At 52.6% G+C, this 27,128-nt stretch overlaps 7 protein-coding genes across 7 annotated transcripts; 2 read left to right on the top strand and 5 right to left on the bottom strand.

Annotated features, from left to right (window-relative positions):
• Positions 1-389: 389 nt before the first annotated feature.
• AYL99_11136 (hypothetical protein) lies at positions 390-975 on the top strand (the record flags this gene model as incomplete). Its single annotated transcript, XM_018842642.1, has 3 exons — positions 390-401; positions 512-663; positions 720-975. 3 exons carry the CDS (start codon positions 390-392, stop codon positions 973-975), a joined length of 420 nt encoding a protein of 139 aa, XP_018688055.1.
• A 2,530-nt stretch (positions 976-3,505) lies between these two features.
• On the bottom strand, positions 3,506-4,834 carry AYL99_11137 (hypothetical protein; the record flags this gene model as incomplete). Its single annotated transcript, XM_018842643.1, has 3 exons — positions 3,506-4,333; positions 4,397-4,536; positions 4,591-4,834. 3 exons carry the CDS (start codon positions 4,832-4,834, stop codon positions 3,506-3,508), a joined length of 1,212 nt encoding a protein of 403 aa, XP_018688056.1.
• A 3,998-nt stretch (positions 4,835-8,832) lies between these two features.
• On the bottom strand, positions 8,833-13,392 carry AYL99_11138 (hypothetical protein; the record flags this gene model as incomplete). Its single annotated transcript, XM_018842644.1, has 1 exon — positions 8,833-13,392. One exon carries the CDS (start codon positions 13,390-13,392, stop codon positions 8,833-8,835), a length of 4,560 nt encoding a protein of 1,519 aa, XP_018688057.1.
• Positions 13,393-14,329: 937 nt separating this feature from the next.
• Positions 14,330-15,337, bottom strand: AYL99_11139 (hypothetical protein; the record flags this gene model as incomplete). The annotated part of the gene is made up of 1 exon (XM_018842645.1): positions 14,330-15,337. One exon carries the CDS (start codon positions 15,335-15,337, stop codon positions 14,330-14,332), a length of 1,008 nt encoding a protein of 335 aa, XP_018688058.1.
• A 1,374-nt stretch (positions 15,338-16,711) lies between these two features.
• AYL99_11140 (hypothetical protein) lies at positions 16,712-20,656 on the bottom strand (the record flags this gene model as incomplete). The annotated part of the gene is made up of 6 exons (XM_018842646.1): positions 16,712-17,202; positions 17,252-17,347; positions 17,399-19,807; positions 19,865-20,419; positions 20,480-20,510; positions 20,567-20,656. 6 exons carry the CDS (start codon positions 20,654-20,656, stop codon positions 16,712-16,714), a joined length of 3,672 nt encoding a protein of 1,223 aa, XP_018688059.1.
• Positions 20,657-22,663: 2,007 nt separating this feature from the next.
• AYL99_11141 (hypothetical protein) lies at positions 22,664-25,018 on the bottom strand (the record flags this gene model as incomplete). Its single annotated transcript, XM_018842647.1, has 2 exons — positions 22,664-24,924; positions 24,988-25,018. The coding sequence occupies 2 exons, from the start codon at positions 25,016-25,018 to the stop codon at positions 22,664-22,666; spliced, it is 2,292 nt and encodes a 763-aa protein (XP_018688060.1).
• A 613-nt stretch (positions 25,019-25,631) lies between these two features.
• On the top strand, positions 25,632-26,498 carry AYL99_11142 (hypothetical protein; the record flags this gene model as incomplete). The annotated part of the gene is made up of 1 exon (XM_018842648.1): positions 25,632-26,498. One exon carries the CDS (start codon positions 25,632-25,634, stop codon positions 26,496-26,498), a length of 867 nt encoding a protein of 288 aa, XP_018688061.1.
• Positions 26,499-27,128: the final 630 nt, after the last annotated feature.

The following is a 27,128-nucleotide window of genomic DNA, read 5'->3' on the forward strand; positions in this document are numbered from 1 at the left end:
TTGCATTGATTTACTGTTTACATTTTTCCTTTGTGGATTCTGAGGTCGGTCGAACCTGTTTGAGCCTCGCCACACGCGCACCAGGGTTTTAAGTCTCGATCTCATCATCTTACCAACCCGCTGACACCATGCCTGCAGGCAGACCACGCCTCCTAGATTCCTATCTGCTATCCTTATCTTCATCAACGACTCCCGACTCCCGACAACACCATCACTGGGTCTACAACCCCGTAAACGCCTGCCACGGTCTTTGCAAGAAATATCGACAGAGGGGCGAACGAGTCGGTGACGCCCTCCCTTATTACGCAGCAAGTGGTAGCTCATAACTCGAACCCATCTTACGCATTGCACACAAATATCACACCATTATCCCACCGACACGGACGACCATGTCCGAAGAAGTAAGTACGACAAGCAAACAAACAAACCAACCGAGCCGGCTTGTTCCCGGGCAAGGGGGAGGCTCAAAGTGTCGTACATTTACCGTCGCTGACTCGTTGGCGCGCCACAGATCGAATTCGACTTTGGCGATAATGTCGAGAAGGGCACGTTTGAACAGATTCTCGACATGGATGAGGAAGACGATCGTGACTTCAGCAAGTCAATAGTCTTTGGCTTTTTAGAGCAAGCAGAACAGACCTTTAGCAAAATGGACACTGCCATGTGAGCCCACATGTCGTCCGAGGCTCGCTGGCCTGACTGACCCATGGTTTCCACAGGAAAGAAAAGAATCTCGCCGAACTTTCCAGCCTCGGCCACTTTCTCAAGGGCTCGTCTGCGACACTGGGTTTCACAAAGGTGAAGGATGAATGTGAGAAAATCCAGCACTATGGACACAAGAAAAACGAGACTGGCGAAGCCGACGAACCTGACGAAGAAAAGTGCCTGAAACTCATTGGTGAGAGCCTCGCCGAGGCCAAGCAAGCTTATGAAGTCGTCAGCACCCTGATGAAGCAGTTCTACGCCGACCCTTGATGCATTTTCGGCTTCACGAAATTACCCTTTCTGCGCGCGAGCACTCGCACAGTGCCACCTGGGGCGATGTTCCGACGAGAGATATCTTGGACCTGGACCAGTTGGCTTGTTTAATGAACTGAACGAGACGACAGCACTCATTCGCACCTCTGTCGAAGGGCATGCAATACGCTGTGCCAGCGTGGATTGCGGCCAGGTTCCCTCCCCCACGACTCCTCTTTACATATGGCATGCTTTAGACTGCAAGATATCATGGTTCATTGGTTCTATTTGGGACAGGGTCGAAATCGGGCATCATTCGTCATCGAGCTGAGGACTGACAGAACAGAAATTCTTGCATTACTGTTCGGGGCTGTGAACCCAAGAACGGATACATAGTAACCCCTTCATCACACCCCATTTCTTTCGAGGCAATATTCTTTGCTCCCGTTGTGGTTCTTCTGATGCTGCCTTGGACTGATCATGTAGCCACAGTTCTCTTGATGCTTTTTCTCCGCATCGACTTCGACTTGTTCGGACACAGTGATTCCTGATTTCGACAGACTATAGGCCCGTCTCTTCCTCGCTCAATAGGCCGATCCTCTCGATCCTCTGGCTCCGGGAAGCATCATGCCTTCACAGGAACATGTTGTCACGAGTTTCACCATTACAACACCGTACCGCTCCGACTTTCAACTTCAAATAATATACAAAGAATGCTGTGCCAGCAAGCAAGATATCTGCCTCTCCGGGCCGACGAGACACATGCGACAAGCCAACAGGGTGTAAGGTCATGCCCAATTTTCGATCGACCGAGTAACTAGGCATCTAAATATGCAAATCATGATTCACCATCTCCCTGTGACTTGGTTGGCACTTTTCGGTACGTTCGCTATACAGGCGGACGCCATCACTATCGGTGTCGAGAAGCACTCGGTCCTCACATGCCGCCAAAGAAAGCTAAGGGCTGGTGACACACCTTACGACAGCTTAAGATGCAAGCTATATCCACGCCTGTTGACACCGAACCTTGTAAAGACACAGATGACACGGTGGAAGCGGTGTGCTGCTTGAGGGTACACATTGAGTGATGGTGCCTTCTACGGATGTCCATGGCTGTCAAGGCTACGACTACGGCAGGGAAAGGATCCATGGACGGCCCTTGAACTTTCGCCTTGCATATTTCCCAGGCGCAACCACGAGCCGCTCCTACCTACCATGTGGTACGCGCCTAGCCCTTCCGTCGGGTTTCCCAAGGAGCAGGCAGGACAACGTTGGTGACAATCTCCTTCAGGGACGAGAGAGGGTTTGTCTGTCTGTTGGTGGATGGAACAGATTGATGGTGGAGGAGCTCTTTTCGGAAGAGGAAAAGAGAAGATCCGTCCTTCCCCGGAGGATTCGGGCACCAGCTAATATATCGCCATCCGAAGGTCTGCTCCGGTCGATCGACTCCGGTGAAGCTATGAAAGAATGAGGAGGAGGAAGACGTCGTCATCTTCATCGTCCTTTTCACTCTGTCTGGGATCTGTTTGTTCGGCGTCGGTGCTGTCGTTGTAAGGCGGAGGCTGGCTGGCTGGTTCGCTGAGGACAGATGCCTCCTTATACTATACCATATACCAGCATCGAGAGGCGCGAGGAGACCACCACCACCACACCTGGTACCGAGTGCCCATCTAGGATCCTGCAGGGCTGTTTGTCGCCATCCGTTTTCCCTGTCTACGTGCCTGTGTGCCTGCGTGCCTACGGAGCAAGGGAACTACCTATTTATTAACTGATGAGCCGTCTCAAAAGGAAAAAGGGGGGAAAGTAAAACAGGTAATGAATTCTATTCTAGAATTACTCTCAATGGTGGTAATGTAAGAAGAACAAAAAATCCAACAAAACAAAACACTCAGTAGTGCGTCGATCAGACAAGAATGTCGTCGTCGTCGTCGTTTGAGAACGACGATGCTGCTGGTAACTCCGTGTGATAATCCAAATGCCGCCCATAGACCTGCTCGAGTCGCTGCACCCAGCGATTGCTGTTGCCCCGTTATTGCGCCATTGTCCATAATTGCACCCCGTGCAGTACACGCAACGCCGCAAGTCCTCCGACCGTTGGTTGACCTCCAGATTTGCCGTAACCCCCGACTGACTACCAGACGCCATGATGCTGCTGCTGCCGGATAAACTAGGAACATTTCCCTCTTCCCAAAGCCAAACCTCGACCCGCCTTAGTCTGCTCCAACCGTCAGGATCCCCTTTGTCTTAAGACAAATGTTAGAAGCAGGACTTGTTAGTTGCCGTCCCCACTGTCGACAGGCATGGCTGTTCTTGGCTTGAATAAATAAATAGTGACTGAAAGCTTGAGTTTCTTCGTCTGGGTTCGACACCCTCAAAGGCCATGCGGTCCAAGTAGACAGCTCGACATTCTTCTCACCGGATCGTCCCAAGAAAAATCCTTTGATGGCTTGGGGACACTTCCTCCGGCGATGATCGCCAGAGCCGCGGTCATGTCCAAGCTCTGGAACCCTTTTCCCAGAGGTTGGGGAAGGATCAAGATGCCCCCGTGCTACATGACGTAGCGTTCCTGTCGTGTGTCTTGGACAGTCAGTGGCATTGAAGTCCATTCGGCCGGGAGGGATACGTGGTGAGACAAGTGACCATGACGAGGTCGAAGACCATAGTCCTCTGGCTCAGTGCTTTGTGGTCTCCGAATAGCACTTCCGGGATAATAGAGCGGATGGCCACCGAAGCCAGGATCCGGATAACCAAAATTGTCCAATGAGGTCGGTGTCGGCAGCGTTCCGCCACCCGGTGACCCCCATACCAGGGCTCCCAAGTGAGGAGATGTGCTGCCACTGGCGGTGCCGTTGGCGGGAGGCTCCAAAGGTTGAGGTGGTCCGTATGCTGGCGGATGAGAAGTGACTGGTCTCTGTTGTGGCGCACTCGTATAGTTCTGAAGAGAATGGCTAGTCAAAGGTGGTGTCGATCGGGGGGAGTTTGGCCCAAAGTCAGAGCGCATGTGAGGGGGAAGGGAATGGGTCTGGGGTAAAAATCCATAGTCCGACCCTTGTCGTTGCATGCCAGTGGCGAGAGGTGGAAGCTCTGCATGCGGGGACATAGACAAGGTTCTATCAGCGGGCGACGCCGTCGAGTTTCTCGAAGAGCCTCCTGAGGTGGACTCGTAAATAGGTTGATTCCGAGGCTGAGCTGGTGCTAATTTCGCTTCAACCTCGGCGGCTGCTTGCTCCATGGTGCCCGTATGTTGAAGTTCGTGCCTCGTTAGTGTGGTACGTCTGGTGAAAGTCTTTTGACAATTTGCCCAGGGACATCTATATGGACGCTGTCCCGAGTGAATACGCCGGTGCCGTGCGAGGGAGCTGGAGTCCGAGAATGGCTGGGGTGCCAGTCAGTCTCAGGTGTAGGAGATCAAATGCGGATCATCATCGTTCAGACTCACCTTCCCACAATTAGCACAGAGGTGCGGTTTCTCTCCTGTGTGGACTCTGACGTGGACAGTCAAGGCAGATCGTTGTATAAATGACTTGTTGCAGCCCGGGTGCTCGCAGGCATGAGGCCTGTCACCGCTGTGTATCCGTTCTTATTGGAGGTTAGCAGGTTGTCCATGTTATGTACAAATTCAAGACGACTCACCGTGCCTGGCAAGATCACTGCGTCGTGCAAATACTTTCGAGCAAGTACCGCAATGATGCGATTTGGCAGCTGTCTCGCTCTTTCCTGTCGCAGGGGCCATGTTTTCGTCCGAGACCGTGCTTTGGCTATCATGCCTTGGCATGTAGCTGTTGGCAGCGTACAATGGAGGACTCCCCTGGGGTGCCGCCACCATACTGTACGGCACGGCATGATTCTGTGGGATAGGCGGCGGGTGGTGAGCCATGATTGTTGGCCCTTGGTCCATGCTATATGACGATGGTACCCTCATGTGCAGCGAGTGTTGAAAACGGCTCAGATCTTCGCGGCCTTCCGGATGATTCCTCGAATTCAGGAGCGTCGAAACGTCCATTCCTCCCTTGGCGGGAAGAGATAGAGACGGTGCGAAAGCTCGTGGATAGACAGCCCGGACCTGAAGGTTTGGGAGATGTGGGAAATTGAGCCCGAGGTTTGATGACTGCATGGTTTTGGCTTGTTAGCAGAGTGGTACACAGAAGAAACAACCACGACGACGACGGGAGACGAGGGTCGAGGCATTGAAAAACACCTTGGCCTTTAAAGGATCAGTGCTGGTTCGAAGAGGGTCAAGGCGTCGTGGCACGCAGACGCTCATGCCTTCGCGTCCTTGTTGATCCGACGACCAGAATGGCCGAGAGCCTCAATGCCCAGTCCATTGTTCCGACAACGACCACCAGATGGCCTAGGGGTTTGTATCTTACCTAAATCAGTAGCAAGTGGTTGACGAGATGCTGAAAGAAGAGGCAGAAGGGGGAAGCAGCTGAAGAGTGGCGGACGAAGAGCCCCTACGCCCAACAGGAATGTCACAAACCAAGGGGTGCAGCAATGCTGGTATTCCCTTGGCAACCAGGCAATTCTCCTCTCCGAGACAAGTTCTTTGTCGACGCCAATGACTCGGGCCTCTGGTCCTATGACGCCAAACTGGATGGTTTCCGGTCTGGATTGGGACGGCAATGTTCTAGGTCTTGGTCAACCAGTTTGGGGAATGAGGCAGTCGTCGGAGTGGCTGGACGCAGGAGTGAAGAAGACAGGTTCCCGTTCCCTGCACTCTGATGAATTGCCACGTCCTCGGGGGGTTCTTGGAATTTTGCAACTCGGATCTGCGGCACCAGATGGTATGTAGGAATGAATGAGGTGTGGTGTGTTGTTGAATGTTCAATGTTCACTCGGCCCTTTCACTTTTCCAATACCCCAATCAGAGACGATCCCAACACCGATGGAATCACTCCTTTCGAACACGGGAGGGTCGGCCCAAATATAGGGAACCAGAAGGTCAAGACTCGTCTTAATTGTCTTTGTAGGAAGCATCGAAGCGGCGGCTGCTGGGGGTGGAAATGCAGCAGCCGGGTGGTGTAGGGAAGGAAGACGTCGAGGCGATTGAAGGGAGTGACAACGGTTGGATGGACAGTCCAGCACAGGACGAGCCGTGCATCGAGCGCGGTCTCTCTGGGAGAAGTAACAGCAACGACAACGTGGAATCGGGAGCATAGGCGGGAGAAGCAGGGCACAGACAGAATGGTCAGGCACGGATCGTCTGAGAAAGGGTCACAGAGTGCAGGGCGGAGGAGGAAGTTGAATGTCTCTCTTTAAGTCTCGAGAGAGGGAACTGCCAGAACCAGCTGGAGTCGCATTAGAAGAAGGTAAAAAAGGTAATTCAAGAAATCAAACACATCATGACTTTCTTCTCTGTTTGTTTGAACCCACGTCGTCGTCGTCTGTCGTCGTCGGTTCGGTCGGTGGTCGGGGTCGTCGGTGGTGCTTTGAGTTGCGTGGTAAAAAGTTTGAGGCGTTTACCGGTGGTGGAACTGGAGGAGGGATTCTGGATTCTTCGGGGGGGGGGGTGGGAGAGGGAGGGGGGGCCGCCCTTAGGGTACTAGGCCTAATGGCCACTAAGCTATTAGGCCACTAGGCTCTCTTAGGGGTGCCTAATGAACTTAGGGTTTGCCAATCCGAAACGGCCAAGACGCAGTTGTTAGGTGTCTGTCTCCATCTGCCCCCGAACTCCCGTTTGGCTCCCCCTTGTTTCTATCAAACCTGGTACACCTCCTCCTAGTCTCCTCTTCTCACACCTTGCGTTCCTACTAAAACTTAGGCTCAGGCCAATGAGGTAGAGGGCAGTGCTGGCTATAGCTCTCCGCAACGACAGTCCCTGCATTGGACTCCAACCCTAAGGCTCTTCTCCTCACCTTCCCTCATACCTCATCCCTCGTTCGCGTAGGTATCTCATACAATTGCAGTTCCACGATGGAAAAGAGGAAACCCTTCAACTTGCTCACCTAAGAGGGGGGAGAAGGGGAAATCACCTGCAGGCACATGTTTCTATCTCTCTTTCTTTGTTGCTACCGGCATGGGATGGAACTAAACCGACGAGAGTAATCACTTCTTTGGGGGCCCTCGTACGACTGACTGACTGATAGACCCCAAAAGATCCCAACTGTCATCTACCGAGATGTGAGATGACCACTCTCCCTCTTCCTTCGTCCTCGTCGATCTTGCTAACTTGTACCTAAGCGACCGGCAGGACGGTCAGCATTCGGCAGAATGAACTGAGAGAGAGACGCCCAAGTCTGCTGAGATTCGATAAGCAAGATAGGCAGCCTGACTGATGCCTGAATTTCATTGTCCTCGAGTTTGACTTTGTCAATTCCAAATGGACCTGGCGTCACCCCATGGGTCCAAAGACGCATCCTTCGCCATAAACCACGACAGCCCCCAACCAGGGCAGCACCGGCAAGTTCCCTCCGTGAGATCAGTAAGATCGAAGACATGGGCTTTCGATCCTCCTTCTATAGTACCGTATAGGTAGGATTGCCGGCGGCGATCTTGTGCAATTTGTCCAACGCCCACATCTGACTCGGATCCTTGATCAGGCACGAGCACCGAGTATGCATGGTTAAAAAGTCCATTGTCGTCTCCGTGTCATCGCCCACCCGGAGCTGATGGAACCCGTGTGAACAATGCACATGCATCCATCCCATGGAGCAAAGCAATCGACTCGGATCCGCGAACGAACGTTTCCGCCAGCTGGGGAAGCAGACAGACAAGGAAAGACCAGATGTATGAAAAGCGCCCAGTCAATTGTGGTGCCCGGCCTGGTCTGAATTTGTCTCCCATATTATCGGATGAATATGTCACCACTTGAGCACGATTCCACATCCCTCAACTTCTGAGAAGGATGTGGAGTACAGGTTTCTTTCCTTCACAAAGGTAAGATCGATGGGGACAAAAGACGCGGCTTTCTCGATCGACGACACACACTGTTCGTCGAAGCACTTGTCCATCATTATCTCATCATCATTACCAGACGGCCTACTACACGAACCACAGCGAGATCCGACACCCCCGCCTCGAGGAACCATTGACAGAATCATATCACGGACAGGCCTCGATAGCCAGACATAGGGCAAAAGGACAGAATATTGCGCAGACGCTGTAGTAATAGATCAAGATGGATAGATAACCAGGAGGTAGGTCCCTGACTGAAATAGTGGACGGATATCTTTTTGCTACCGACCGTGCCGTCGCTGTCGCTGTCGCTGTCGCTGTCGGCCAGACAAAGACCAGACCAGACTTTTCACAGATGGATGGTTTTGTTTGTACAAAGCCAGGAACGCCGCCGACACCCATACAACATCCATGTGCACGTCCTCAATCATATATTCCACACCACTCTCTCCCTGCCAGCCTGCCTGCCCCCCTCCCTCTCCTTCCCTCGATCTCTCTTGACATCATCATACCAGATATCCCAAGAAGTTGAGTGAGAAGATGAGCAAGAAGACGCTTTGTCACAACCCCACACACATACACACACACACACATACACACATACACGCGCATGCGCGCTTTTAATCGTTGTTGCAAGCAAACAAGTCAAATCAATCAGATCGTCTGAATCGCATCGCCATCACATCATCACCTCAAATCGCACCAAAAGTGGAAATTGTGTCATCTGGTCCCTGCGCCTGCTGCCCCCATTTCCTGTCTCGTCGCGTGTAAACAACAAAGCAAGAAGACGCTCCTCGATGGCATGAAAGGAATAAAAACAAAGTTCCGGCTGTAGGTATATGAGTAAGTCTGTCTGTGCTGAGCTGTGCCTTGATCTGCTTTGCTTTGCTCTGCTTTTCTGGGAACACGGCCGTTGCGTCAAATCGTCCTCGTTAGATATTGCACTCTTTGTTCTTCCCCGGACCGATCGTCCTCAAATTTCTATCTCTTAAACATGCCCAGCACATCTTCCTTCCTCCACTCGATATCCAGACTGCCCTCGTAGACTCGGTCCACGACCATCTTCATCCGGTCGTGGGCGTGGGCGTACCGGACGGCACACTCCTCAAATACCCTTCCGATCAGATCCTTCTTTCCTGGCCTCTCCAAGGCGGTTGCCGAAGGATCATCTGCGTCCGTAAAGTGCTTTTCAATCCTTTTCTTCAACGTCTCCACCCCTTTCCTAATCTCTTTCGCATCGTAACTGCCGAGGATCTTCTTGGCCGCACTGCGTGAGTGGGATGGCTTGTTCGCGATAGACGTGAGCGACGAGTCGTTCGTCTTCATGAGGGCTTCGGTGCTTTCCAAGAAATCAAGCCATTTGCCCAGTGGCCGTCGGATCACGGCATCCGTGTACTGTGCCAGGTGGGACAACTGATCGCGCGACGCTCGTTCAACCCATTCTTCGAGGACCACATTGTGGTGCGTTTTGACTTCCTCGACAAAGTAGTTCATGTTCTCGATCAGGAGGATATGATAGTTCAATGCCTCTTTATCTTCCGGGTCGCCGCTCACGGGTGCATTCGAGTGCCCTGTTGTCGTCCCACCAGAAGAGTTTGCTGCCGGATTGTCTTTGGCGATGAAGTTGAGAGATTCCCACATGGCTTTCAGAAGTTTGGTGTAGGCGTCATTGACGATGAAGCGCACCTCGAGTGATTCCTGGTGGGCAAATTCCTGCGGAATCATGTCTTCCACCACAGCCATGAAGTCTGGGAAGACCCTCATAAAAGAAATCAGTCCCTTTCGCTTCTTGACTTTCACCTTCGTTTCCTCTATCGCCTTGACTTGTTCTTCGACGAATTTGTGAAAGAGACCGACGAGCCTCTCGTGGAGGGTCCTGACTGTCCGAGTGATGAATTCTTGGTTCGTTTCCTCATATTTCGACAAGCACTGTTCGAGCGAGACCAGGACGCCCACACCCTGTAATTGATCCGCCTTGAAGACCCATTCCATCAACCCCTGGAGGTCGGACGGCCAGAACGAGTAGATTCCCTCTGTCGTATTCTGCACGATCTTGGCCAAATTACGATCCGGATCATACGCTTGCTTGGCCTGCAGATTGGGCAGCCTGCGCTGTTCAGGCGGCCGAGATTGTACGAGCTCCGCAAAATCTTCGTTCGATTGCGAGTTCAGATGGAAGAAGTGTACAATGAAATTCTGTTCTTCCGATATGGCCGTGGCTTGTTGCTCAAGGACAGTGTCGAATACAGCCCAGGCTTCGGGTTTGCCGTCTCGTCTTTCGCTAATTGAATGTCGCATAGCACTCGTCTTGGCCGTCCTGCCACGCTTGACAGTAAGCTTGCGAGCTGCGGTGGAAAGATTGGACTCCTCTGCCTTCTCCTTGTCTTGGTGGGTAAAAAGAATTTCTTGCTCCTCTCCCATGGGGTGTCTGACAGTCCTTCTAAGGCCCATGTTGAAGTCTCGGAATTGATCCTGGTAGATACTCTTGACGTTGATCTCGTAGCTGTTGATCAATGTCTGCCATTCGTACTGATTGACCTCCCGCACGAAAAGCATCATGGCATTGTAGACCCAAAGCTCTTGTCGCGAGGCGTTGAAAGCCCGTAGGTTAAGCATGAAGGACGAGGTTCCAGAAGAAATACTCATGCTGGCATTTTCCTCGCTTGTTCGCTGCTCAGCCATTTGGAACATGTTCTTCATGTGCTGATTAAAGCGGTTCACGAACATCATGCTCTCGTTCTTGTATTCCTCTTTCTTCTCGCGCACCGCTCGCATCTTGGTGAGATCCGCATCAGTATTTGTTCCCGAGCCATTGCGGTTGTTTGCAGAAGCCGCTTGACGGAGCTTGTTCTGGCGCAAGTCTGGGTCGATCGTCAGCATTGCCGTGTAGAGCAAAGTCAATGCACGCTCGATCGCCTGTACGCCTTGGAAGTTGTCCAGTTTTGCATCCTGCAAAGCGTAAAGATCTGACTGGGAGATTGTCAACGTTCCCAGGAGATTTTGCAACTCAGCCTGCAACAACTTCTGATTGGCAGTCTGCACTTGCAATCCCTGCCCTTGCGCCTCGATATATTCGATATCTTCGTGGAGAGTGTCAAGCTCATGCGCATAGAGGGTCAACAGCCCATCAAGCTCTTCACATTCGGCAATCGCTTTTTCGAATGCTTTTCCGAGCTCTTGTACCTTGGTCTCCTGATGTTCGACGTGGCCGAGCCAACCGCTTGCTTGGGCACGGCCGATCTCCCTGCGAATGTCGGTCTCGAAGTTGTCCAAAACCTGGTCATTTGCAAGCCTCCCATCCCAGGAAAACTCCGTCAAGAGTTCATTCAAATCTGCCCCGCGGCCCTCAATGATCCGTGGATCGATCCCTAAAGCCGTACAGTGTTTTTCAACTTCTGCTTCGAGCCGTTGCCGACGTTTTCTTTGTGGCGAAGATGACCGGCCCTTATCCGGGGACTCCGCCCTTGTTTCTTCTCCCTTCGGCCCCTCAGGCTCGGCAGGGGTAGGCTTTGTTGTGGGCGTTTCCGGCGTCGCGACGCTGTCCGAGGTGGCGGTGCGCTGGACTTCAACTCGGGGAAGAGCCTCACTAGGCGCAAGCTTTGGTGTCGGCTGCTCTTTCTCATTTTCAGTGGTAGCCGGATCCGGGGTACCGCTCCTTGCGCCATCCGAGCTCATACCTCTCTTCAAGGGCGCTGGGACAACACTGGTGATGCCATCTGGCTCGTTCGAGAGCTTCTCCTGCATTGCCTTCAAGCGCGCGCCGGCGCCGCCTTGACGGGGTTGAAATGCAGCTGCAGCAAGAGCAGCTTTTCGGAATTGATTCGCGATGTCCTTGCCGGATCTCTTCTTGATCATAGGACCAAGGCCAGGGCGGTGCTCTTCTTCAACCTTCGGAGGAGGTGGTGGCTCGATAGCCTCTGGGGCCGTGGGTTCGTTTGTAGGGTCGATAGCTTCGGGCTCTGACGTAGTTACTTCGTTGTACACGGCCTTTGGTGGCACAGCATCGCTTGCCTCCGGCTGCTTATTCTCTGCTGCAGCCTTTTCGCTCGTAAAGTAATCCGGTTTCCGCTGTGATTGGTCCTCTTTCATTGCGGTCGGTGTCCCTAATGGAGTGACAAACGCACTGTTACTCTGACTTGGGGCCGCGGCTTGATCAGGCTTAAGGTCAGCCGCAATGGTGGTTGCCTTCTTCCTTTCGGGGAAGAGCTCAAAGTCAAGCGCTGGAAGACTAGGAGGAGGTTCAGGAGACCTGCGATCACTCGCAGCCGTGCTCGGCCTGGAGGTATTTGGAGGTTCGCCGCGACCAGCATCCCTGTTTGAGTCTTGGCCTGGCATGGGCCCAGATCTTTTCGCCGAAAAGTCTTGCGTGCCAGCTTTTGTGACGTTGAGACCGTTGGGTCTTAGAGGTGGTGGTTCAAGGGCGGAATCAGGTCGCCGGAGTGACGATTGAGAGGCCTTGGGACTGATGGATGGTCGCAGCGGAGCCGGTTGGAGGCTGTCGGATAGTGACGGCGAACGGACTTCCTCACGCTTCATCGGGGCAATAAAAGGCTGTGTGCGAGGGCCATCCTGCACCGGCATGCCACGGTTGGGTCTAGGGGGCAAGCCTAAAGGCCGTTCTTCTGCCTGAGAGGAAGGTGGCCGCGCCGCATCTCTCGTTGGTGGACGATATTCTTGTCGGCCAAAAGTCCTGTTTGGTTCTTGCAGCTCCATTCGGTTTCCATCTCGGCTCGGAGGCGGCTGGGCGACATATGGAGACTGTGGTCTGTTCGCGCTGAGTGCTGGTACGGCAGCAGTTTGACTCGGAGCCAGAGGAGGTGGAGGAGTTGGGGACGGCACAATCGGGGAGAAATTGGTCCTCGAAGTAGGGGTATTCTGGGTGGATGGCGCACCGGTGATCTGTTGTAGTTCCTGCGGAGCAAAGCCTATGAGATCTGGGAGCTTTCCTCCTGTGTACTTTCGGTATATCTTGATCAGACTGGCAATAAAGAAATCCTTCTCTTTCGGCGTAGGGGCGGCCCAAAAATAGGGCTTGCCCAGAGACACAGTGAAACCAGTATTGGAAGCCCACTGCTTCTCCATCTGCTGCTGAGGATTCGCGGGCACGAGGGACGTGTAGGAGATGATGGCGGTCAACTCATCGAGATTCCATGTCTTGCCGATCGAGAAGGAGCCGTTGGGGTTCTCGCGAGCCTTGTGGACCCTGACCTTGCCGGAGCGTCGGACGGCGACTAGGATGACTCGATGCTTCTTGTTGGAGTTAGGAGAGTCCGGAGGAGGAGGGGAGGACGGGTAGGAAGCATCTTCGAGGACTCGGACGTGGGTGATATAAGACTCGAGTTGCATCCCCTCGGGATCTCGCTTGCTAAAGCAGGCGTCGATAATGCGCCTCTTCTCATCTTCGAATCGCGCCGCGCGAGACTGGTTGGTGTCCTGCTGGTCGGGTTGCCTCGTATGGGGTCTGGGCTGAGAGAAGTTGTGGTCACCATTGGGAACGGGCGCAGGCTGTCGAGGCCCGGGGTAGAGAGGTTGCTGATTCATGGTTGGAAGAGGGTGAGGGTAACAACATCATCTTCCAGAGGCGGAGAATGATGCCAACGAGGGAGACAGATCATTCATAGCTGCCTGGAAACATCCGAAGGAAAGGACATGAGCATGAGCTGCCCAAGGTGGTCGTGGTGTGGGTTTGTTGAACTGCAACCGAAGTTGTAGGACCTCATGTGAAGACGTTTCGAGACGTGTACCAGAAGATGAGGGCGATGGACTGCGCATGGCGTTGGCGACGTACGGAGAGCCACCAGCCGAAAGCCTAAAACGGGGGTCGGGCGGTCAAGCTCCAGCGACCGTTAGCTTGCAGGTTAGCCTAGTGAGCCCCTCAGCCGAGTCCTCTGCAGGCACCCGGGCACCTACGGCGACCCCCTATTCGGGATCTCTGTATAGGCATGGTGGCGACCACATAGGTACCTAGGCTTGTCCCGAAGATCCCACAGTACCTAGATACCCAATTATTACCATCTACGATATGATCCTCCGTAGATGTAAGATATATTTCGTTTTTGACAGAGTAAATTGATTTCCATATCTTTTCTCACTAGACCTGGTAAATGCCTCTCCTTGCGCCACTACATCACATTCCTCTCCTCATTGTGCCAAAACAATCCCTCCTAAGCCCCCGAGGCAGAGTTGACCCCTTCCGTATACCTTGGTAAGGCTTGATTGAGTCCAGCTCGCTTCCAGCCCTCATGCTCCAGTCCATGCTCGGCCTTCTGCTGTCGTTCCATCCTCATGCGTTCCCGCGCAGCGGATGTAAAAAACTCACCCCCGGTCAATTCCCCTCGTATAGAAAAAACCTAGTGTTGCGTGTGTCGTGTCTAGGGAGCGGTTACAAGTATTCCTTCTTGGGGCCAGTGTCCTGGTGGAGCCGGGGTACCTCCACGCCCGCTGTGACACCTTTTGCATGCTTCCACTGGCTAGATGGTCACTTCCGGCGTTTGCGATCGGGCTTGATAGCGTTGTCAGAGGCATCAGCGATGGCGTCGTGCAATCTTTTCTGAGGTTCTTCCTGGATGTAGTCGAGAACAGCCCCGATCTGCGCCAGGCGGCTGCCTGTTCCCCAGTCGATGACATTGCGCACAAACCTGTGGAGTCGGACGTAATGGTCAGGTCGACAAACCGCGAGCCCTTCGATTTGCTGAGTGATATATTGACCATCGCCTTCCTTCCACGAGACGAAGAGGCGGGCTTCACTCCCACTCATGGCGATACTGAAGACAGTAGTGTCCACGGGTTGAAGAGTTGACGTGTCGAGCCCCTCGACATATTTGTTGAGCTTTTCGACCATTTTGATACAGGCAGCTGTGGCCCCAAGACATTGGTTTGTTCCAACCCAGAGGCTACCGGTTGTAAGGCCAGCATTGCCTTTGAATTCGACAACGAAGAAAGGATATATGGATCTTTGATTGTTGGCGGTAAACTCGGATTGGGCCATCTTGTTCAATTGTTTTTGCTGGTTCAATGTGAAGGCTTCGAAGACATAGCTGTAGAGGATATCGGGCTTTGGCTGGCTCAGTCTGTTATCGAAGTCCGGTTGAGATGAGGTTGGCAGGTGCTCCTTTCGCATAAGGTAACCTTCCACTGTTTGACAAAGACCTTTGACTCTCTCTTCGGTTTCGGAATTTTGGAAGATGAGTCTTTTGAGTTCTTTGGCCACTTGGCTCTCGGCGCTGTTTCTCTCGGTGAGATCTGTCAGCGTTCGTCGGCCCTCAGTATCCTTCATGTCAGGCTCCAGTGATTGGCGTCTCTTAAACATGTCACTGACAAGGCGCTTAACATGCCTGGGAAGCGTCTCGTCCATGGAGCGGAGGTGAATGCCATGAGTGGCTAGGTTGACTTCGCGATATCCAGGGATTGCTACCAGCGAAGATGTGGCGCCGCTCGCAGGAGAAGCTCCCGAAATCATTTCCGGTGAAGGAGTTCTGTAGGGCATTTCCGGAGAGAGTCTGCCTGGAGGCTGAAAAAGAAGGGACACCCGTGCCAAATGGCTATCCGACTTTGAACATCGTTTTCGGTCCTGATCTAACGATTCGAGCCAAGCATCAATGTATGGATCCGCAGGAGGGTTCCGGCCGCTGAGGAATCTTGGGACTGCTGGAGGACGTGGATATGGTTGATGGAGGCCTTGCATTGGCGCTTCTTTTGAAGGTGATTTTAAAGCATCCAGCTTGCAAGTCTCCAGAGGCAGATGTCTTTTCGTAAAACCAGCCATTTCGATCCAATCTGTTTGACAAAGAGTATTCGATGAACTCAGGTCAGGCTGAGCTGCAACACGGGGTTCACTGACACTTGTATTGCAAGCAGAAAGACAAAGGAGGGGGTGAGTAACAAAGCGTTGATGTTCATTTATTGACGTACATGGTCCTTGCAGAGCTCTTCAAATACCTCAACAAGGCTGACATGTGTTGATATGCATACTAGTCCTCAACAGGATTAGTAAATTCTAACTACCAATACCCTGAGAAATGATTGGCCTTTTGTTCCAGATTCGACTCGGTAGCTGTAGGGCCGATTTCCTATTTCGTCTATGAGCATGTCGGTGTGTCTCAAAAGGACAAGAGGGACAGGGTCGGCGGATCTTCACTCCTGTGCTTCGTGTGCTGGTTGAATTTTGCTTTGTCCGTCTCCCGGAGATCGCACTTACTTGAAGATGAAGCTACCAAGATATGGCATCAATCGACGTCTCGTCCAGTTGTTTCTAGTATACGAAGTGTGGGTGAGGGACGAGGACTGGACGTGGAGAAGAGTGTGGTCAACTACATTCCTCCTTTAGTGCTCAGCCCGAGGCGGATGTGTTGTTCAAGAACAAAACGGATCTAAAACGATGAAACGGCTTCGGCAGATGGTTTCTTTATATGTCTTTCTTCCCCTTTCCGTGAGGGTTGGTCAACCACCACAATCCAATCCGACTCGTAGATCACTCTAACACTTCTATCTCGGACTAGAATCCCCTGGCCCTCTGTGCTATTTTTCTCCGCAAAACTTCGACAATGTCTCGCCGTATCCGTCTCAAAAAGTGATAGATACAGCAACTCAAAAGGCCCCACCAAACAAACCAATCTTCCCATGCTAGACGGACACTGATGGATGGACCCTGATTGTCCACCTCGCCCGTGCAAGGAAGAAACTGATTCCCTTTTCCGTATGGCGCCAGGCTGAAATGGAAGTAGTACACACACACAGGTTCATGGTCATGATGTGCCGCAAGAGATGATGGCCTTGCTCTTTGCGCCCCCAAACTCAGCCCGATCCAATGATATCCCTATTCAATGCCTCGAAAACTATATCCGCTCAACTCTTTTCTCCTTCACTTCCCAAATAATCTTTCGCTGTTCTCCACCATCCACATCACCGATTCATTCTTCATCTTGGTGTCGCTCAGCTCCCGATTCAAACTCTCCGGTCTCATGATGGTAGGCGCAAAAACCACCGCAATGTTCATGCTTGTCATGAGGTTCTCTTTCTCCTGTTGGACTACCCGCGCAAGGTGTCGAATCAAAAACTCCAGGGTCTCGAGGTGTACCCTGGGCAGTTCCTCTAACGCTCGTTGCATGGCGTCAAGTCTGGTCGTTTTGTCCTCAATCGTCGTTGTCTCGAGAAGTCTGTCATAGACGTCGAAAGTGATGAGTGGAGTGGGCAGCCGTCGGAAATACTGTTTCAATCCAGAAGTAACGGCGTGAATGTCGAGATCGGGATCGGAAAGATCAAAATCTTTCGAGGGGTTCTCAAACCAGTCTTTTACTTGCTGCACCTGTGAGTTACCCCCGGATTTGCGGTAGATGCCTTCAACATCCATGCCTGATGAGGGTCAGCGTGGTCAAATCAAGCGCTTTCCGACGGAACTCACCACGAGCCTCGACTTCTTCGACACACCTCCTTACAATCGCAGGAATTGTGTTCTTTTCGTATTCGGCCCGTAGTTCGAGCTCAGAGCCAAATAGTTCTGTTGTCAACATCAGCCACGGCATACCTAAATCGGAGGGAAATTCCTTACGAGCGCCAGCTTCAGCCAGCAAAGACGGCGTGCTCGCATTGGCTTGTGCGGCATACAGCCCGTTGGGTTTCGAAGCCACTTTCTGAGTGCTGAAGAAGCCAAAGCCGCCTTGCTTGACAGGCTCCGGGTTAGTTCTCGGGAGGCTCGAGTATTCTTGGCCGAGGCCGGTCGTCGATCCATAGGCCCCTGTCTCCGCAAACTGTAGGTCTCGGCTGTAGTTTTGCTGAGTTGAGGAAAAGGCCCCTTTTAAACCTTTTGTGACGCCTTTAGCGACCTTCTGTCCTTTTCTCCAATCAAATTTCCTGGGTTGACCTTTGCGGATGTTCACCACTTGAGGACCCTGAAGGACGGTCACAGGTTCTGCTTCACCTTGTAAAGTACTCGCCGAATCAAGATTGGTCAAGTCGGTGGACATGTTGCGCATATCCCTCGAGTCAAATGAGACGTTCGACTTCTCTTTGTGGTGAGAATAAATTCCTAGTCCGTTCATTGAGGACTTTGACTGATCGGCTTGCGTGCCAGAGTTTGCCTTGTAGAGACCTTGAATTTGGTGCACCAGTTGGTTGTTGAGCTCAGCCAACTGGGCGTTCTTCGAAGACAGCTGCTCAAACTCCATGAAGCTCTTATCTTTCATCTGTGTGAGGTTGGCTATCTCGTCGACCAAATCATTTCGTTTTTGGATAGAAGCCTCGATCTGGGGCGCGAACGAGTCCTTCAGCTTTTCCAACGCCTCTGCAAAATCGCGAAGCACAACGTTGCTCAATCTGCCAAGGTCGAATCGCTCGCCGCTGTGCTTGGCTGCAGCCAGGTGCTCTGTAAGGACTTCCAACTCTCTTATGACGATCTCTTTCTGTGTATCGAGAACAACTATCGTTGACCTCTTCTCCTTGAGCTCGACATTTACCTGCTTGATGTTTGCGGCCGAATCAAGCTGCATTTCCAATTCAGCTATCCGTTTCTCCCGCTCAATGATCTTTTGCCGCTCACGTCGAAGCTCGTTCTTGAACCAGGAGAGTTCGTCGCGATTCTCGGGAGAAGCAGTGCTGGGACTGCTGATTTCCTGGCCGATTGACGAGATGGGCATAGCCGGCGATCGAGGCCAGCGATCCTTCGAAAGCCGACCAGTTTTGTCACTGTAGCTGCGGCCGTGGCGCACAGAGTTCGAGACCCTCCTAAGGAATGATTCATGTGCACTGGGTTCGTCACCGCCCATGATCCGGGCCATATCTTCGTCCATAGTGAAATCCCCGCCTGCTGAATACCTAGGTAGGCCTGGGGACTTGAGGCCATCCCCAGATCGCTGATTCTCGGACTGAAGGGTGCTGAAGGACTCATTTCTCGACCTTGCGTGATCGGAGGGTGGCAGTGGTGGGATCCGAGGATCAACAAAAGACTCACTGCCTGCCTTGCCGGCGGTGTGAAGATCCTGAATTAGAGAGTCGTCTGCAGCGTCAAAGATGCCCTTTGAGTTTGGTGAACCTATAGGCCCCGAAATGACCTTCCCACCATTGACTTTGGTGAGGTCTGCTACTGGCTTGGGCGTAGATGACCCGCTGTTGGCGCTACCACCCGACGCGGGACCGATGTTTGCCGCAGGGCCCAATTCTTTACGAGGTATCGTTTGAGTCCGCTTTGCGCTATCCAAAGAGTCGCCTCGTTTAGGCAGATTTTGTAAGATGGAGGTCGCAGGCAACGGTGCCGCCTTGGGAGAACCGTGTGAAGCACTAAATGCTGGGCTTGAGTGGTTCGACAGAAGAGGTGTCGAGTAGTCGCGATCTGATGGTGACCCAATGTCTGGAACTGTCAAAGGTTTAGCAGCCAGTTGCTCCATTGGATCTGCAGAGAGGTCAGCCCTAGGAGTAGAGCCCTCTGAACGCGATCCCGGCGTTGACGTAGAGAACTTCTTGGACTTGGGCGCTTCTTGGAGTTTGAATCTTTCATTGTGTTGCGCCTCGCTGTTGTGAACGATCTGCGACAGTCGTGGGGAACCTTCCGATCTCTTCGGCTGCTCGACTGGAATGAAGGGCGAAGCGGTGGCAGAGCCCGATACGCTCAGATTTCCTCCTCTGCGGGTTTGCTCAACGGCTTCTCTCGAAGGGAGGCGACCTTTCTCTTGGTAGGCGATGTGGGGACTTGAGGTGTTAGATTTGGTCACTTGCGGCTGGGCAATTGGCGCGGCGGATTTGCTGGTGAAATAATCGGCGGGCTTCTCCTCGACTGGTCTTTGCACCGTCTGGTTGGAAATGCTGGGTGACTGGGTTGCAGGTTGTGGTGTAGGGTCAAAGGTGAGCGGTATCAGAAATTCTTCGGCACCACCACCACCACCTCCCCCTCCCGATAGATCTGATCTCTGCGACATGATCGAGTGTCGATTGTTACGGAAGGTCGTCGAGGGTAAGGTGAGCATATCTGAAAATAGATCAGGATCAGCATGTGAGCCGCAAGGCTCGGAGACAGGTCGCTTACCGCGCGGCAGGTTTTGGTCCGATGTGGATGGCCTCGAGTCCGAGTCTGCTTGCAATTCGCTGACCATATTACCCACAGAAGGTACACCTGCTGCCGGGGGCTCTGCATGGACCTCGGGGAAAGGAGACGACTGGCTTTCCGGCATGTAGGCCGTCTTTCTGGCTTCTGGAGGTGGGATTGCGGGCAAAGACTTGTCAAGCTGGACATTGTTTGACAGTTTGGAGCGCTGTGCGGTGTTTTTGGCTGTCTTTTTGCGTCTCCTGGCCATCAGAGCCTCGTGGCAGTCCATGCAGAATATGCCCTGCGACGTCCTGGCATAGCGTAGATTTTCAATCTTCCTCTTGCAGTTCCTGCACTTGAAGCAATTGGCGCAAAACGCCTGGTCCCCGGTCAGAATGGCCAGATCCTCAATCTTGTCTCCGCAGCTACTACAACTGTAGGTGCAGTTGTTGCATATCAGAGATCCATCGCCCAGAAGAAGTAGATTTGCATCGGAATCGAGGAGGGTGCCACAGGTATTGCACCTAAAGCAGTCAATGTGCCATCTGTTACCAGCTGGACCATGTCAGCCACCATATTGTTCCAACAACAACCGTATGGACGGGGATATATTACCTAGCTCGAATGCTTTGCCTTCCTCGAGTATCTTTTTCCCACTCGTCAGCCGTCTGTTCGAGGAATAGAGTCAGCGCATTCTCTCACCTTTCCACAGCCTTTGCACGGGTATGCGGCGTCGTCTGGGTCCATGGGGGACTCAGGGAAAGCCACAGGAGATTCCATCGCGGTGGCCATTACGTCCTCTGATATCGGTATGTGCTGTAGATTGTCGACATATGGTGGATTTACGTCCACATGAGATCGCCGTTTCAGAGTGACAAGGTGATGTTATAGCATTAAAAATCCCACTTTTTCGCTGCAAACAAATCTCAAACACGATCAGGTCCTGTACATGGTACGGTCGACGGAATTATTTTATTCTTCTGAGGAATGGCCGAGGTCGTGTGCTGACCTGCAGCTGAAACACTGATCCGGACAAACTGGAGGGACAATCTTGCTCGTGCCGCGGAGGAGGGTCGGTGTAGTGATGGTCGTCTTTTCGTCCCCTTGGTGGCCAACAAGCCAATGAACGTATTTGGGAATTGAGAAGATGCCTCGACTGGACTATCTATGTGTCGTACAAGGCCGAGAGGAGAAAACGCAGGCAAACGGGTTGTAAGGATCGTGGGTGGTGCAGCTCGTCGAGAGAAGGCCGGGGTGGAGGAGAGTGAGAGACTGGGGGAGGTGGTTGCGCAGACAGCAGGCTGGTGACGGGATGGTGTCAAGTCAAACGGTCAACGGAGGATCATGACGGGGGAACTGCTCGGGCGGCAAGAGAGTGACGCCGTTCAGCGTACAACAGGTGTCGACGGTGGTGATGGAGGATAAGGATGCATGGAAGATGACCGTTGCTGTCAATTGGGGGGTAGCGGGCTGGGGGAACGAAAGGCGTGGTGTGTGAAGATCTTTTGCTCTGGGGGTGTTCGCAGAGTTCAGACGGCAGCGATGCTTTGGGGACGACAGGCTCAACTACTCGTACCTCCAGGGTCCAAGGTGCCAAAGCGTGTGCAGCGTGCCCTCGACAAGGCGTTAGCGGCCAGGTAAGTGCACCGTTCAGGAGACTTAAGGGCTCCCGGTTTAGTTAAAGGCGGCCGAGCTAGTGCGCGACGTACACCCAAGTGCCCCGCTAAAAGCACCTACAGGCGCAATCGAGCGAGTGAGGTTGCGTAACTGCCCCGTGGCTTCAGTGGCTTTGCTGTAGCTAAACTCTTGTCCATTCTTAGTCCTGCTTGATCGCATTTGATCGCTTGGATCGACTCGCTATCACTGGGGCATTTTTAGCAGTCGCCTCCTATGGCGAAATGACTAGTGGGCGTAGCGTCAACACAGTCAGAAATTCTGCTGAAGGCTCCTGCTCAGGGGGTTTGGGGAGGACACATAGGAGGCAATGCGCGATGTCTACACCTGACCATCACGCCATGTGAACAGTTCTGGTCTCAAATCAAGCTGGAACCGCAGAGGCTTGCTCGTCTGTCGGCGCTGATGAGGATCACCGGGTAGCTGGAAGGGTGTGTGCTCCCCTCTCTTCCCAAGGGGGCGTGGACACCCAATCTGCAAAATGGCAACCAGCTCACCACCGTAAATATCTCCATCTCTGGCTTACGAGTACCTCGCACGTCTTTTGGCACTTGATGGGGTCGATTCTAGTAGTACCTAGTCTTCAAGATGTGTGTCATCACCACGGCAGATTACTCCAGGCCGCGTGCAGAAGTCTACTGTTTCACTTGGCGACACCCCTGACTGCAAGCTTGAGCCACCTCAGCCTGGTCTGATAGCGTAAGGCGAAGATCGGACTGCTTCAAATGTCCAGGCTAGGCGCGTGATAGGTGCTTATGGGAATGAGAATGGGGGCCATCAGAAGTACAGTGGCGGACAGGCCGAAGAAGCAATTTGGAACACAATCTGGATTCATTTTCTACTCTATCCATTGCCCTGCCCAATTCCACAAGTCCCCTGAAACGCCGGTTACCAAAAGCCCGTGGACATGTCCCCTGGGGTTCTTTCCAATGCCAGCAACCGCTCGTAAGACGTCGTCGACAGTAATCTTCATGATGGTGATAACGATAATAATACAACAGCACTCGCAGAAAAGGAACAAAAGAAACAAGAACCCGAACCTCCTTCCGCCTTGGAACGCCAGCAAGCAAATCGACGCCAGCCTCCATACTAGCAATAGTGATAACAATGAGCCAGACATCCTTCTCAATAAGGCGATCCAGCAACGTCAACATAATAATGAATCAAGTTTTTGTCCGACTCCTTCTTGAAGTACTTGTAGAATCTTTCTTCAGGTTTGATAACGGCATGAAGGTTGATGCAGAAGTTCATGACGGCTCTTTTGATGATAGATGTGTAGGTAGCGAGGAGGTGTTCGGCATAGGCGGCCAGGCGATCCTCTTGAATCTCGTAGAGGGATTCATTGCAGGAAACAAGCCGGATGAGGAGAGCATTGAGGATCTTCAGACCAAAGTCCATAACAATAGGAAGCCTGTTTGCAAAGCGGGGCTTTTCTGGGCCAAAATCGGACGCCAGGCTCTGAAGGCTGTTGTACAAAATAGTGTCCGTCGACTTGGGGGTAACAATAGGATCGTTGGTGGTAATGACATATTCAATCTGTTCAAGCGTGTCGAGGACAGCATCGATGGTAGGGAGGGTGGTCTGTGTGTGGCTGCACAGGAGAAAGGCGCCGTCGTCGATGGCCGACAGCACAGAAGCATATGACGAGCTGTGGTTGCATCGGGCAATGAGCAGGGCCGACAGCGTCATTCCTGGCTGTGGTTCTGGCCACTGAGGATATTGTTGGAAGAGATGGACCAACGTTATGAGAATTGTGTGTGTGTTGTAAGCGGGATGGTTGATGTTTGTGGCTCGTTTGTCTCGGGATTCAGTGATCATATCCAACGACACCATGTTGTTGATGAGGAGTTCAAAGAGTTCATTAAATTGTGAGTGTTTGGTGATTAAAGCACCGGGGTTTTCTTCGATCAGTTTTCTCAGTCTGCGGTATCCAAGAGCATCGAGACTGGACCGTCGAAGTGCCTCCATGGCCATCACAAGGGTCTTTTTCTCGGAGGCAAGGCGATCTCGTTCGGGAGAACGCCGAGGTGATCTCTTTGGAGATCGTTTCTTACGTGGACGAACCACCATGGCATTTTCTTTGCCCTCAGATTTGAGCGTCTCATAGCTGGATTTGGGGACTGTCTCATAACTGGATTTGGGGACTGTCTCATGACTGGGTTTGTGGACCGTCTCATAACTGGACTTAGGGACTGTCTCATAACCGGATTTGGTGACGCACTCTGGGATTGTGTTTGCGGTGTTGTCTTTGGTGACGGAGGGTGCCGACGTTACAGCGCGCCCACGAGATTCGGGGCGCTGGATGCTGCTGACGGAAGGCATGGGAGTGGCAACGATGCGTCTCCTGACTGGTGCTGAGAGAAGGGTGGGTTTCTTCTCTGCGTCGTCCATGGTACCAAAGACCTTGATGTCTTCGGATGATTTAATAGGTTCCGGAGTCAAGCCACGGTGTTGGGACGACTCCTGGGATTGAGCCATGCGTTCTTTATTCTGTGCTTTGATGGAAGCAAGGGCCGACTTTGGTCTTGGAACAGCATTGGCTCGGGCGGCGGCGGCGGAGGATTTGTCAGGGTTGTGTGGATCGGCTTTCAAAGCCTTTTGGGCATGAGTGTTGAGGCTACCCATAATGGTGCGGGCGCCTCGAGGGTCATATGAATGGAAGGTCCAGAAGACGGCACGGCTATTCTCACGGACTTTGACCTGTCCATCAGTGAGGCCTTGGGCGATTGCCTTCTCACAAGCAGGTCCGTCTTTCTCACGGTCCATCTGCGAGCGATAGGTTTCGATGAGGGTGCGCAGCCACTCCGGCGCATAAGTGCGGGGAGGAATGCGGTTGTCTTTGAATGCAGCGCAGACGTGATAGAAGAGCCGGGGGCTGTACCCAGCATGTTTGCAGATGCTGATGATGGCGTCATTGGCGTTTTTCTGCGTGACCATCTTGGTCGAACCGCAGATGGCAATGAGACCAGGAAGAAGCAGATCCAGTTGGGGCTGGATGTGAGTTTCGAGGTGTTTGGCAATGTTGGAGAGAGCCCGGAGGGCTTGAGCAGACAAAGTGGTACGCTCAGAGCCCGCCGTGGTGACAATATGAGGTAAGACGGCTTTGACCTTCTGGACAAAGTCGTTGGGGATCGTGCTGTTTTCCTTGCGTTTCTCGAAGATGTCCGAGAGCTCGGCCAGGAGATCTTGGCGCTTTTTCCAGCTCTCCTCAGTCTCGGGAAGGGTCAATTCATAATGCAGGAAGGTGAGCACATCAGCATAGGTTTTGCCGAGCATTTTGGCTCTGGCGCCTGCAATGGCAAGATAGACGGCTTTTCCAATGGCAGGGATGCGTGTGTCGACTTTGTTGAGCGTCTGACAGACTGTATTCGCGGCAGAAGCCTTGACTGTGTACAGGCAGGTCAGTACCTGAAAAACAACTCAGCCAGACAACAACAGCAATAGCATACGGAAAGTCAGATGGTTGAGCAAGAAGGCCATCTTGTCACACTGGTGAGATACCCAATGGTATTCTTGCACGAATCTGGAAGATGGAGAGGTGTAGGAAAGGGCGGAAGAGCGATATAGAGCAGTGGGCAGAGTAGAGCAATGGAGCAGTGCAGCAAAAGTGACTTCAATTGATCGAACAGCGTACAGCAGCAATGGCAATGTCTTGAACATGGGTATGTGTCTGAGGGAAGTTCTCACACTCTCTGCAGGGGGTCAAGCTGGCCTTATGTGGGAAAATTTTACACGTACCTGATCAGGGTCCAGCAGGAGAACGAGAAGATCGGCAGAGTGTCCAGTGGTTCATTGATGTCGACGTGGGTTCCAGGTATTGTGGTAAAAGGTTGTTCGACGAGAAGGAGAAGAAGGCAACGACGTTGTAGTGGTTTGTGTTGATGTTTTGACTCCAGCGACTCGGAGCGGGAAGTTGAGCGGGTTGTCTTGTGCTTGGCGCGGGGGCGCGGGAGCCAATCAGAGCCCCGGCACTACTTCAGCCTTTCTCCTTTCTCTGGAACGTCAACATCGTTCCAGCTTCCTTCATACGATACATACAATCCATTGAAACCTGAATTGCCTATCCATCTCCAGCTCCGTCTCTCAGTCGAATATGGCAGAGTTACCCTTGACTGCGCCTCCTTCGAAGGACAGGGTTGCTCCTGTCATGCCTCCACAGCTGCCTCACAAGCCCGTTCTGCGACTACACCTCGACGACATTGGTCATCCGGCGGCCCAGGTGGCTTGCAGTTCATTGGATGGAGGCTTGTATCTGACGAGAGCCATTGAACATGTCGTTACGCACTTGTACAGACCCTACGGCTTGAGCGAAATCCCCAAGGTCAGATCTGTTACGGTGGTCCTTCGCGCCATGGGTGGGGTCGCGTACACCATCGGATTACCGCTAGATGACCTCCACAAGGAGATTCATCTGTCTCTCGACTACGTGAATGGCGTATTGTCACGAAATTCAGCAGGACTCCGCCATGAGATCGCCGGGGTGATCACGCACGAGATGGTTCACTGCTTCCAGGGCAATTGCCAAGGTACCGCGCCAGGGGGGCTCATTGAGGGCATGGCAGATTTTGTTCGATTGAAGGCTGGACTGTCGCCTCCGCACTGGAACAAGTCACCCGAGAACAGAGGACAGAGATGGGACGAGGGCTACCAAAAGACCGCCTGGTTTCTGGATTGGCTGGAGGAATTACAGGGCCCCGGTACAGTAAGCCGAATGAACGAAACTATGCGGAAGGGGAAGTATCATGAGCACAGGTTTTGGAAGGACATCTTTGGACAGTCTGTGGATCAGCTCTGGGAACGCTACAAGGCAACATGGGAAACTGCAGTCCAGGGAAATTCCGGCCCAATGGCCAGGGAGCGAAGTAATAATGGGCCAGAGGTAGTGGATGTGGAGCGTAAAGAGGACGAGAAACAGGTGGAGGTTCAAGAGCAAAGAAGACCAAAGCAATTCGCCGCCTAGCGTTTGTAATTGGAGGATCACATTTTCAATCTTGAGAGGCGCAGCGAGCGAGGTTTTGATGGAAATATTGACATGTGGGAACTCTGGAGCCGTGGGTTGACAGTGAGGAAAAGAGGCGGAGCGACGTCTAGACTCGAAAAAGACAGATGAACTACGTGGAGCTTTGAAGCAAACAGTGAACCATTGGGCGAGGTGTCGATGCCAGGAGTTCTGGCACGACGAGGCTGAATACAGCGGCCGTAATTTTGAGTGGATACCCAACCTTGTAACCAAACATCAGCATTTTGCCTCCAACAGCAAAGGATAAGCAGCAGTAGAATGAGTGGGGTCAGTAAAAAATTAGAGTGTTGTTGCATGATTTTGTTCTTCATGGAGCAAACAAGTTCTCGGGGTTAAAAATGGTTCATCACAAGGAGGTGTTTCAAGGGAAGATAGCAAAAAGATCCATCGCTTACCCAAAGATCCTCAAGGCAGGACAGTCGTGGTTCAGCGTGTCAATTCCGAAAATCCACGGTCGACATTGTGTGACAATCATGCCATTGCACCTATGTTGCATGTCTATTGCTCTAGCTGTAGCTGCCTCAAGCCTTTCCTTTGCATGTGCACGCGCCGAGACCAGCAAAGATTCGA

Source organism: Fonsecaea erecta, assembly GCF_001651985.1.
Source record: "Fonsecaea erecta strain CBS 125763 chromosome Unknown Scaff13, whole genome shotgun sequence".
Taxonomy (NCBI): Eukaryota; Fungi; Ascomycota; class Eurotiomycetes; order Chaetothyriales; family Herpotrichiellaceae; genus Fonsecaea; species Fonsecaea erecta.